Source organism: Vidua chalybeata, chromosome 6 (assembly GCF_026979565.1).
Source record: "Vidua chalybeata isolate OUT-0048 chromosome 6, bVidCha1 merged haplotype, whole genome shotgun sequence".
Classification (NCBI taxonomy): domain Eukaryota; kingdom Metazoa; phylum Chordata; class Aves; order Passeriformes; family Viduidae; genus Vidua; species Vidua chalybeata.
Genome location: NC_071535.1, coordinates 44,836,445 through 44,848,639, shown reverse-complemented (window position 1 = coordinate 44,848,639; position 12,195 = coordinate 44,836,445). Strand labels below are relative to the sequence as shown.

Genomic DNA, 12,195 nt, shown 5'->3' with positions numbered 1-12,195 from the left:
TATCTGTATTTGTGACCCCATCTGTCCAGTCAAATACAGAACACTTTTCACATTCATGAATGGTGCAAGTTAAACTGATGTTTGTGGTAATTGTAATCTCTCTGGGTGAGCTGACTTTCTGTAGATGCCCATGACATTCAGGTGACCCCCTGGAATACTTTCGGAGTTCTTGTTAGCCGCAGCAGACAGACAGATAAGCAGACCTTTTATATCGAGCTCAGAAAGGTTTGGAAGAAACTGCTGCTGCCCGTGCAGTCCCTCTTCCATGAGGGGCTCTGGGGTACTGGAAGAGCTTTGAGAAGCTCAAACCAAGCTTATTTTACTTTGATTTATTAATCAGTTTTTGAGTATCAAGACTCAAAACTGTAGTAAAGAGTTACTCTGAAATGGAAAAGACGGAATTTTGAACAAGGTAGGAGAGCACAGCTGCTGCCCTGCTGGTTTGTAGGAGATGAGATCCAAGAGCTGGGCTGAGGCACTTCTCCAGATGCTGCCTTGGCAGCTCATGAGGGTAAGGAGAGGGAAGGATGTTTTTCCTCTAGGTTCTGATAACAGGTTTAAATTCAGATTGGTGCATGACCTGAAGACTTGGTGGCTAAGAAGAACCTGCCACAGGGAGACCAGCAAGGATGAGGAGACCTGCTACTGCATTTGATTCTTTGTTTGGAAAAAAATAGATTTGGCTAAGCTTTCCCACCCACCCTGCCCTGTGATTTCCACACTTTTCAAGCTGTCAAAATCACAAAGCAGGAATGCATGTGCCAACAAACTTTACTTGGTATCACTGTAAGTGTATTCCTGGCTTGGAGACTTTAGGAAGAATCTCTTCTTTGTCCTAATATATGTATGGTGAAAACCTCCCCAGTGTCACATTGCATTGAGATAAGCTGGAGTGTCTTTTTGCTGCATCTCACCTGGGAGGCTCCATATGAAACTACCTTTGTTTTTTAACCTGAGTTGTTTGCTTAAATAAGGGAAACCTCCTATAATCTAGGAGCCTTCAGGTTGTTTTGCTTGTGAGGATAACTGGAGGATGAGCCACATATGTTTGGAATTTTTTATTAAAGTTTGTTTGTTTTCCATAGTTCAGGATATGCACAAAGATCTTACTTCCTTGAAGAAATGAGAAATGGCCAAAAATGTTTCCCTTTCTTCCAGTTGTTTTAGGGCTGAGCAGACATTCCCTTTCACTCATAGCACTGAGGTTGTGTTTTTGCTGTTTCCAGACTGTCTGAACTTTTCCTGAGTTTCTGAGCTCCCAGAGTTTTGCCTGATGCTTTTGTAATATAAGGTGATATTTTTGCTGTGTGTAACCCTGCTGAAAACCATGGACAAGCTTAAATACCTGAGCAAAGTTGCAGAACCTTGTGTTCTGGATGGAGGTATGTGTTTCCATGGGCCTAAAATTAGTATTTCAGCTACATGAACCTACAGAAGAGCATAATGGTTTCTCAGAATTATCTGGAGTGGAAGACAGCATTTCAGTGAAACTTGAATTGATGTGGATTGCCAGGCATTTGCTGACTGCGGTAAAATTCTGCAGGGCAGGAGGTGGATGGGTGACCAGACTTCATCACACTGGCACTTGCTCCAGAAGTAACACTTGGTTATTTATACCTTCAGCCTGAAGTCGTTGCTTGTTAAGTCCCTGTTAGCTCCACACTTGTCAGTTTTGGATTCAGTAGCACCTCAGGCATGGTTTATTTCTGTGCATGTGGAATGTGCTGGTCCCATGCCTCAGCAAGCATGAAGCACTTGCACTGCAGAGTACCTGCTTCTGCAGGCACTTAGAGGAACCAATGTCGGGAGCTGGCCTTTCACCCTTCATGATGAACTTTTGCTCTGTGTTAGTTCAAGGGCTGCAGAGTTCATGTGGGAGCCCACTGGGATGGTTCCTTTGAGGGTCTTGTTGAAAGCTGGTTAATTTGAAACACATGGTGTGAAATGCCCAGCATGTGATCTCCAGTTCCCATGAGACTGCAACACGTCTGAAAACTTCTATCTGCTTCGGGTGCAGACCAGACTAGGGAAGGTTGCATTTGAGCCGTAGTGCATATTTTTGTTGCTTAAAAGTATTTTTGTTGACAGATTTATTGTTCAGCCACAGCTTTATGCAGTTAGCTTTTGGCAGCTTGCTTTTCTGTATATTAAAACTAGATTGTTTCAGATATTTCAAAACAAGGCACATTTTCATAAATCAAATACCTGTCTGATCATTTTTCACAGGAAAAATGTTTTGCTGAGTAGTATTTCTCAGCATCAGAACTGCAGCACATGGCACTAATATGAGTGAGAAAGGATGATGGATGGGTGGTGCTGGTTTGGGAGTTTTAGGCTTTAACATTTATTTCTTCAGAGGCAAAGAGTGATGGCCATGAACAGTGGCAGTGTGGATTGTCCTCAACTGTATAAGCTGTCTGCCTGGTGCCCTGAGGGAAGAACCAAGTGGGCAACCAAGGAACAGAGAGATGAAGATGGGTAAAGCTGGCAGGAGCAGCTTTGCAGCTTGTCAATAACTTTCTTGGGCAGCCAAAGGAACGTAATGGCTCTAAAGCTGCTGTTCAGAGAATCATATAACTTCATCTGGTCATACTCAGGTGACATTGGTTGAGCCTCATGTGCCTTGGTGTTGCCCCTTCTGTCTCCAAACTTACCTACATGTGCATCTTCAGTCTTGGAGAGAAGCTTGGGAAGTAAAATGCATCTGAGGATTGCAGCGTGGATTCCCTGTCTCCTGTATTCTTGCCTTTATTTATGAAATAAAATGTGCTTGTCTTGCCTTATCAAAATCTGGTTTAATTCTGTTTTTCCAAAGAGAGAAATGTTGCACTTGTTCAGACAGCTGACATGTCAAGTGTTCAGCAGCAAATGCAAGTGGGAAGTAGGCCTTATGCCTTCTCAGTTTGATGGGAGAGCAGCATTGCTGTCTGCAAAAGGTATTCCACCCCTGTTTTCCCTGCTTTGTTGTTATACTGAAGATAGAAGATTTCTTTGCGACTCTGACCTTATTTCATACCTAGTCCATGCACACTTGAGTATGACTTTTGAGGCAGTGCCTACTGGCTGTTCAGTGACAGCTCAAAGGAGCATGTGCTGCCCTAAATGATTTGCTTTGCACACTTTGTACCTGTGATCTCTAACACCCACATTCCCTCTTCTTGTGTTTTTTTGGTCTAGTTCCCTATCTCTCTTCACTCTAGTGCAGTCACTGCATGCACCTTGCAGCTGCTTAAGCAGGAACAGCTGAGGCTTCTGAGGGGGCTGTGGAGGCAAGGGATTTGCATTCCATGGGCTTCTCTCTGCTCTTGCAACATCATCCCAGTCATTGCTCTTTGAATTTTTTTTTTTTAAATTTGTATAAATTCCTTGGCTTAAGCACTGTGAGATCAGCAAGAAGTGAGGAACTCTTCTGAAACCCAGCAGGCAGTGCCCTCTGGGTATGCGTGTGCATTGCAAAGTCATCAGTCTTTCAGTTGTTGACTCAAAGTTATTCTGGTTTGCCAGCATGCTTATTCCCTGCTGAGTTACAGCCACAGATAACAAAAGTGAAGTTTGTATTTTTCAGAGTGTGGTTTTTTTCCCAGATTTTATTTGTTGCTGTCTTTTGTGGTTTGGTTTTGCTTTGGTTTGGCTTTGAATTTCCTTGGGGATGCTCTATAGGTGGAGAAGGTAGTGCTTGAGAAGTGAATTTTGCCCCAATTTCTCAAAATTACTTCTGCGGGGAACAGTAGCATTCATTGCTTGCACTGTGTTATCCAGATGGATCAACGCAGTTTGGACAAGGAGGTTTAGTGTTGTTTTGGGATGTAGGTGCAGGGGGTGGGTTCTCAGAGGGCTCTCTGAGTACAGATGGAACCATGTGGAACTGGCTGGAAGTATGACAGGAAGTCAGAAATACTTATTATCGTAAGCTTATTGATTATGATAACAGAGGGCAGCTGTTAAGTTGGGAAAAGTGATCTGCAAGTAATTGTAACTCCTGTTACAATGGAATTGGCTAAGGTGGAAGAGGACAAAAAACCCCACACCTCTAGCTGGAGTTTCTTGGAGCATCCCAAGCCTCATCTGTAGTGCATTAAGGTATGGCTGCAACTGGTTATCCTCTCACTGGTCTTGGAAAGGAACTGCTTGTCTGTGCATTGTTTGTCTGCTTCACACACTCGCTCTGCAGTCTGTAAAGGGATTTTTATAGTTGGCTAAAGGATGTTGAAACGAGTTTTAAGCTTGTAATCTTGTATTGAGTGCCCTAGGGGAGGTATTGCCAGTTGGTCCCTGAGGGGACCATGTTTAGTGAGAGGCAAAGGGGAGACAAATCTCCTGTGCGTGAGCTTGACATGTCCCCCAAACCAATGCTGACCTAATCCAGAAAGGCTGCCAGGTACTTTGGAAGAGGTGAGAGTCATTTTCTGGGGTTTTGTTTTGCTCTGCAGTTGTTGCAGTTAAGTGGAACCCACCCAGCTGTGATGGGAAGGACTTCTAGTAAATTGATGTGATTGGGGATGCAAAGCATCTCTGCATAGGGGATGCATGTTAATGCAACAGCTTCTAGCTACTGGTGTGATCATTTGATCTTGCAAATATATGTAGTTCTTGGGTTGGTTGAGATTAATATTAATATTTTATTTTTCCCAAAATTTTTTTCTTAATTAATCCTGAGATTTTAATGATAATAATGATAGTATTTATTTATAGCTATAATCCTGTTATATTTGTTATATTTACAGTTTCAAAATGAAAGATGTTTATTCTTTGAAGGTTGTTATTATAATTTCAAAATTATTACTAAGGGTATGAAAAGAACTTCTATAATAAATGTTTAGTGTTTGTATTCATTGCTGTTATTCCTTACTAGTTTATTTAAAACAGTGTATGCATACATTATTATGTGGGTAATTAATTCGCAGGGTCACTTCTTAGGTTGTAAAATAATGCTTCTTATAAACTCTGGACCTTGAAAAGGGACATAAGCTGCACTCTTTAAAATGTGAAATACATTAATGATAGGTTTTTTTTTCTTCTGTGTTTGTGGGTTAAGTATTTTCTGAATCTCTGCTATGACCTGTGAACTTTTCAAAAAGTGCACTTACTTTGGCACCATGTGGTGGGAGTGCAGGTTGCCAAACAGTGCTCTGAGGTGAAGTACCTGTAGTGCCTTTGAGGGAACCCAATTCAGTTGCTTTAAGTTGAAGGATTTGGGGTTTAAAGTAAGTCCTTGCTGTCTGCTCTAGGAAAATCTTTTCTAGGTAGAATATTTAATGTTTTTCCCTTGCTTTCCCCCTTGCTCCCAGTCTTATCAACTGCAGCTTTCAATGATTAATCTACAACATATGCGAAGAGTGACAGTAAGAATGTGGTGAAGGTTGAGACAAACTTGTAGAAGTGTCTTGCAGTTTGGGGCAGTGGGAGAAATATTGGAAATTGGCTTGGTTGAACAACACAAATTAGTATTGCCAATTCCCTGATGAAAATGTGGGGCTGCTTTCCTGAGCAGCCAGTGCTGGTGTAGCATGTTACAAAGGCTGTGCTGGTATTGCACAGGTCATCTCCTCTCCTGTCCTGATCCTTTCAACTTTGCTAAGGTGCACGTGGAAGAAGTGATAAGGAAAGAGCAAAGTCAGTCTGTGCTCTGCTTGCATAGTGTGTAATGGGAGAGAGCCCTGGTGGCACTGGGCACCGGGTGTAGTCGCTGGTACACAGGACTAGATGGGGCTGCTGAGCTGCCTTTCCCTGCCAAGACTTCTGTTCTCAGGTCAGATTTAGACATGTTTCCAGCTGCCAGGTCAGATGATGCAGGCTTGAACTTCTGGCTGCACTGAGAAACCTGCTTGCACAAAATGAGCCTGATGCTGTGCACACTTGCTCCAGAGAGAAAGCTGCAGAGGGGTGCAAGGGCCCTACAGTCATTTTGGGCTTCCCATCTCTCTGGGAGAGCAGAAGATCTAAAAATCCTCTATCTGTTTCCAACAGGTAAAATAACTCTTTTTTTCTAGAATAAATAGGCAGGAAGGAGACTCTTGAGTACCTCAGGGAACTTGAAGGTTTGACTAGGAAAACAGAATTTGGGGCACTGCATTTTAGCATCAGGTTTTGTCCCCATCTTTGGCTCTTTGACGGTCCAGTGTAGACCTGTATATTGTGTGTCCTCTGAGAATCTTGGGGTAGCTGTTTATTTTTCATCCCTTTTCAGATAGGGTGGTTTTGAAGCTAAAACTCTGTTGCCCTGTTTGGGGCTTTAGGATATAGCAGAAGGAAAAAATGGAAGCAAAAGTTTAATGGTACAAAGCATCAAAATATTGCAATATGAGTCACAGCTAACAAACATTATTTGGGGCTTTTTTGGAGGAGAAATAGCTCTTAGATTCTTGAATTCACTAGCATGGTTGAAACTGGAGTTCTCTTGGTTGAAACTGAGATTTCTAGCCTGGATGGCTAAATTAGGGTCTTCCAACAGTCCTCAGTAATGTGCGTATGTTCTTCACTGTATAAATATACCATTCACACATGCTGCTCATTCTGTGTTGTGAACTGCCTTTGCAGTCATCACATCCATCTCGAGATGTCACACAAAGCTGAATCTCAGCACTCTTTGAAGGCTGTCACATTTCTCTTCATAACTTCAGGATGGTGACTAAAGCTTGCTTTACTGATGAGGAGGAGGATTGCCCTTAAAAATTACTTAGGGAAGAGGCTTACAATAGGTCTAGTTCAAACTGAAATGTTTGGAAGTTCATACAAAGCTCCAAAAACCTCAGAACCAAGAGGGTAAATCCAGATAGAAACTACTAATCTGCTCTGATGTCAGTGGGAGCTGTTTCAGTGTCTTCAGTGATGAAAGCCCCTCCATTGGGTCCAAGTCACATGTGTGCATTAATAATGAAGGAAATACATTATCTGTTGTTTTATGTGGGGAAATGAAGGCTTACTGTGGGTGTGAATATTTTTCAGTAACAGCTGTGTCTGTGTAATGTCTTGGAAGACCAGAAGTAGTGGTTTTTGCTTGTTTTCAATCAAAATTTCTTTGAGTTTTTTGTAATGAGCAGGAAAACCAAAGCAGAAATCAACCTTGGTTACTTGTTTTTGACTGACTTGGTGTAAAGGCAGGGCCAGGACTGTAGTTCGCCTTATCAATGTGCTCAAACGGTGAAAATCCTTCTGCTGAGCCTGAGCATAACATTAAGGGTCCCAGAATGAGTCCAAAGATATCATATCTTTGCTGCCACATGCTTCTGGGCTTTGAGATTGACTTTGAACACAAGGCTTTTGACTTAAGCAGTTCCCATTGGGATGTGAAGGAAGGAAAGCAAAGTACCTTTTCCAAAGAAGGAGCCTCTCTGGGAAGTTGGGAAAGGTCTTTACTCCTTCTGCCTCTGAGCCCTTGCTTATTTGTGATGTGTAATGATACTTGCCTGCCTTTTGTACATTTTTATTTTCCATTCCTGCTAATCAGGATGTAAATGGTTCTTTTTTTTTTTTTTTTTTTAATAGCTATATTGCAGTGGATCTGAAGTTGATATAAGAGAGCATTTCTTCTGGGAAGAGAAGCTTCCCTGTAAGGCCAACCCTGAAGATGTGGACTGCCATTGTGTTCTTCCTGCTGATTTCCATCTGTATATGTGAACACAGGTTTTCTGTCCTGAAAGGGAGAGGAGTCCATGTAGTACATATAAACAGACTTACAAGTGAAGAGCAATGCAGGCAGGCTTGTCAGAGCACAGGTGAGGTTCTTGTCCCTTGGATGGAATTCCAGCTGCATTTTCTGCTTCTTGAAGGTCTCTGCTGCTCCTTTGACTTTCTTTTTTAATTCCAGTTGTTTACAGGCATTTACAGTTACAGCTGCTATGTGTGGTGCTGAATAACTTCTGTCAGCTTTGGTTAAATTGAATCCAGCACAACTGCTTCCCAGGGCCCTTCAAGCTTCCATAGGAAACAGCATGTGCTGTTAGTGTGCACTGATGGCGTGCAAAGTGTTAGGTCACTTGAATTGAAGAAATTATTCCCTGCTGCCAGATGTTTGCAAGTGAGCAGCGCTGTTGTAGACAGCTGCACTAGAATGAGTAATCTTTGGTCCCTGGTATTTGTGTGTCTTTTCTGCCTTAGAAGAAACCACTTTGTCCTGCAACCAAGCACAGGGTTAAATCTGTTGAGGTAAAAGCCTTCTCACTACCTCTGTCTTTACAAAGAATTAAACTTCTAAATTATTTAATTTAAACTTCTAAATGAATTAATTCTAATTAAAGGCAAAGATGCCTTTATAAAGAATTAAACTTCTAAAAGAGTCTTCTAGTTGTCCTTATGAAGGTCCCAATCCTGTCTAGCCAGATGAGAAAGCTTGTAGATCCTACAAAAAGCTGGTGATGCTGTGGTGAAAATGAGACCTTGGCTCAGGTGGATGAATAGCTGACATTCAAATGGTTAGGAACTTAATAAAGATGCTGGTTTTAATGGCCATTCATGGTCATTTTCCTCATTAAGACATCTAGGTGAATTTACATGGGTCCTGACTGAAGTTCACTTTGTCCCTGTCTGGGTGAGTGAATTGCTGTTGTCAGGAGATGCTGGTACCAGACGACAAACAGGTGGGTAGTCTACATTGGCAATATTGCTTTCATTGGCTTTCTTTGGTTATTTTCACTAAGGCTGAGTCAGGATCCTTTAAGGCCAGACCTTCTGGATTTTGTGTGGTTTGGGGGTTCTTTTGGTTGTGTTTTTTTTTTTTTTGGGTTTTTTTTTTTTGTTTTTTTTTTTTTTTTTTTTTTTTTTTTTTTTTTTTTTTTTTTTTTTTTTTTTGAATTCTTTAATTAGAGTGCCAAAGCAATGCCTTTGGTATCCTGTGTGCAGCAATCCATTTTCTCTGCTGTTTTCAGGGAGCCATGACTGTAATTGGTCTGTGCCCTACCAAAATCACTGCCTCCTCCTGCAATGTTACCAGCTGAGTGTGTGCCAGAATGCTGGAGAACAAGACATCAAAGACCTGCTTGCAGGTAAAGTCATGTTTCAGCCTTCTGGGAAATCCAGGATCCCAATTCTTTTGCTTTAAATGCCTACATTTAACCCTTGACAGACTTTCAGCTGAGGACGATGGGTTGTGAAATGCATGCATGGTGATTATGTAGGTACAGTTCACTGGAATAACTGTTTCACTTTGTCCTAGGGACTCTGGCACTTGCATGAGTGCATTATGTGTCTTTGAATAGCTTTTGTAACACTGAGTAACAGTTTGTCTCCATGCTGAAGGCCTCATTCATTCAAGCCGTTTGCACACCACACACTGTCCTAGTGAAAATAAAGGCATAGCAGATGTATTTATATCTTTTTTTCAGAGAAAGGAAAATGTCCTGGCATTGTTTTTCTCTCAGATTGCCAGGGTTTTGTTCCAGAGTTAACAGATTGCTTCTTTAATCAGAGCAGCAATTGCTCATGGTGACTTTCCAGTGCCAGGGTATTCAGTTTTAATAAAGTGACACAATAACAAAATGGAGCTTATGTATAATTGGGAAATCGATCTTCTAAAGTTTGTTTCAAGAGTTCACTTTACCCAAGTTTAAAAAAAGTTTGTTCATGGTTATTTTGGGTTGGCAAAGGTTTCTCTGCAATATAACAACTGGACTTGTGATAAGCAGATGGGATTTATGTCACTATAAATCTAAGCTCACTTAGTTGTGAAGGAAATTATCCTGATGTATGAAGGTGTTAGTAGAAATTTCTGTTCAGTTTTGACAAGTGAAAATTACAAATCTAGGCACAAAGGCTTTGTCGATTATGTGTAACTTTGAAAGCATGAGTCTTCTTCTCAGGAACTGATATTTGTAAGACTGCTCCTGTTGATAATGTGCTTCTGCATTGTAGCTCTCTACTTCATTACTCCCCTTTTGTGAAATTAACTCCCTGGCTGGGCAAATACGAGAGGTCTGTGGCAGAAAAAAACAAACCAAAAAACCTCAAAGGAATTATGTGCAATAAAGGCTGGGGGGTCTTGAGTTTTGATGTTCTTGCTGAATTCAGGACTGATTTATTCCACTTGTACAGTGTGTACTGCAGAATATGTGTTCTGTTTTGCATTGGGGGTTGAGGTTAGATTTAAGCTTGAGAGTTTTTTTATTCTTACAAAAGTAATCTGTTTTGTCTTTCGGAAGAAATTGTCAGCAGCAAATGGGAACCAGCCCTGTTTCACCACCAGAGCCATCTCCAGAAAACAGAGAGGATGCTGAATGCAGGGATTGACCAACACAGTGTGGAAAACACATTTTCTTTAATTGCTCAGGCTCACAATATTCATTTGAGGCGTTTGCCTGGGATTGAGAAGAGAGATGTCAAAATAAGTACAAGAAAACTAACTGCAAGCAATGCTACCACCACTGCCCCTGCCATAACAATAAACATTACAAATGCAACTTTCTCTACCACTTATGAAGCAATTGCCAAAGCCTCAAACACCCCTGGAGGTTCTGATACCTTTACTACAGCCATGTCATCCTCTGCTTTTTCTCCCCCTCGCGGTAACATCTCTGCTCCCATTTCCAGCAATGTCGCCCAGATGGTGATGACCAGCCAAAAATTACAAAATAGTAGCTCTGTCTCAGTATTGTCCCCCACTTCTGCTCCCCTCACTGTTACTTCTGAAGCAGGTACCCAAGCACAGCAGCCTAGGTTGGGTACCACCAGCAGCAGTGCTCCTTACCCTGACAGCCTCACCAGTGCTGAAGATGACCTGAAGATGCTGAGCACAACACTGAGCACCCCCATCCTGCAGGATGTAGCAACATCTTCTAGTGCTTCCATGCGTACCATGGCACCCATCCCAACAGAGAGTTCTCACTCTGTGAATCCAGTGCATGCTGGCACGTCACCAGAGCTAAAGCCAGAGGCAAATACAGCCACAGCATCCTTGAATGAATCAGCTTCTCCTCTGGGCTCTACAAGAGGTGCCATGGTTTTAACTACAACCTCTACAGTAGCAACTACGACGGAACATGGGCTAAAGTCAACATCTGATGTCTTTTCAACAACCATGGCTCCAACAGATGCAGCCAAAACAACAGCTTTGGGCCTCACAGAAGCTCAGCACACAGACAACGAGTATCTTCTCATTGCTGCTGAGCCCCTGACTCAGTACTTAGTGGATGAAAGTTCACTACTTGCAGTGCTTTTAGTTGGTACATTCTTTTTCTTAACTGTTATAATTCTTTTCCTCATGCAGGCCTATGAGAGCTACAAGAAGAAAGATTACACACAAGTGGATTACCTGATCAATGGAATGTATGTGGACTCAGAGATATGAAGAGGTGGGGATGAATAGTAGGCAAGAGATGGAAAGGAGAATCAAAGTTTGCATGACTTGTTTTTCCTTTCTATCTGCCTATAACACAAACTGAAAGTGCTTCCAAATTTACTTGTAGTGCAATTGAGGAGAAATGCCATGTACTGTATTAAGAAAAAATAATAGTTTTTTATTCAATTGTGCAACAGGTTGCTGTAAAACCATTAAAAAAAGGAATAATTTTTAACATTTTCATAATGCACAGTAGCTTTGGCCATTATAGTTCATTGCAAAGCAAATCTAACAAGGTGTAAGTTGCCATCCTCTGAAAATGCTATAGTGCTTTTCAGCTGTTTACAGTGCAGGTTGTGTTTCATCAGTTTCACGTGTGCTCCTCTGAAAACAGAGCAAAGGATGCTGTCACCTTTTGTGAAGTGCCCCCAGATAGCCAGGTGAAAAGTGTGGAGTACTGTTGCAACAGGGGACTTCTAATGCAGTGTGTGTCATATTTCAATGTGCTTCTTGCTTATGAAGAAGTCTGTTTACAAGGTATTGTAAACTCTGTTTACTGCTAACCCAAGGTATCTTTTCACCAGAGTGGATTACTGTGCCTCTGCACTTAAATGATCTTATTTTTATATTCAGTTAATAAACAGAGCCCTGGAAGGGCAGATCTTCTTGTGTTTCTCATTTCATTGCTGTCCCTGCCAGTTCAGAAGCAAGCAAATGGCTTTTAGGGCTTAAGTAAATTAGCTCCACTTCAGTATTCCAAGTGTGGGGGCTTTGAAGACCTTGCTGAAAGCTTGGCCATGTCACAGAAGATACTGATCATCTTCCTGAGTACTGCTTCTATAATTTAAAACCATTATGCTGTCAGTCTCCCAGGTATGCAGACCCACTTACTGCTTGTTATCTTTCATACTTAGAGCATTGGCCTC

General features: G+C 41.7%; 1 protein-coding gene across 10 annotated transcripts in view; it reads left to right on the top strand.

The window, feature by feature from the left end:
- C6H11orf24 (chromosome 6 C11orf24 homolog) overlaps positions 1-11,935 on the top strand; it is an 85,064-nt gene extending 73,129 nt beyond the window's left edge. For all 10 annotated transcript variants that reach the window (XM_053946688.1, XM_053946686.1, XM_053946684.1 and 7 more), the window contains 3 exons: positions 7,486-7,715; positions 8,865-8,981; positions 10,134-11,935. In XM_053946688.1, the coding sequence (XP_053802663.1) occupies positions 7,568-7,715; positions 8,865-8,981; positions 10,134-11,278 (1,410 nt within the window). In that variant the 5' untranslated portion in view covers positions 7,486-7,567 and the 3' untranslated portion in view covers positions 11,279-11,935. The remainder of the gene's footprint in view (positions 1-7,485; positions 7,716-8,864; positions 8,982-10,133) is intronic.
- Positions 11,936-12,195: the final 260 nt, after the last annotated feature.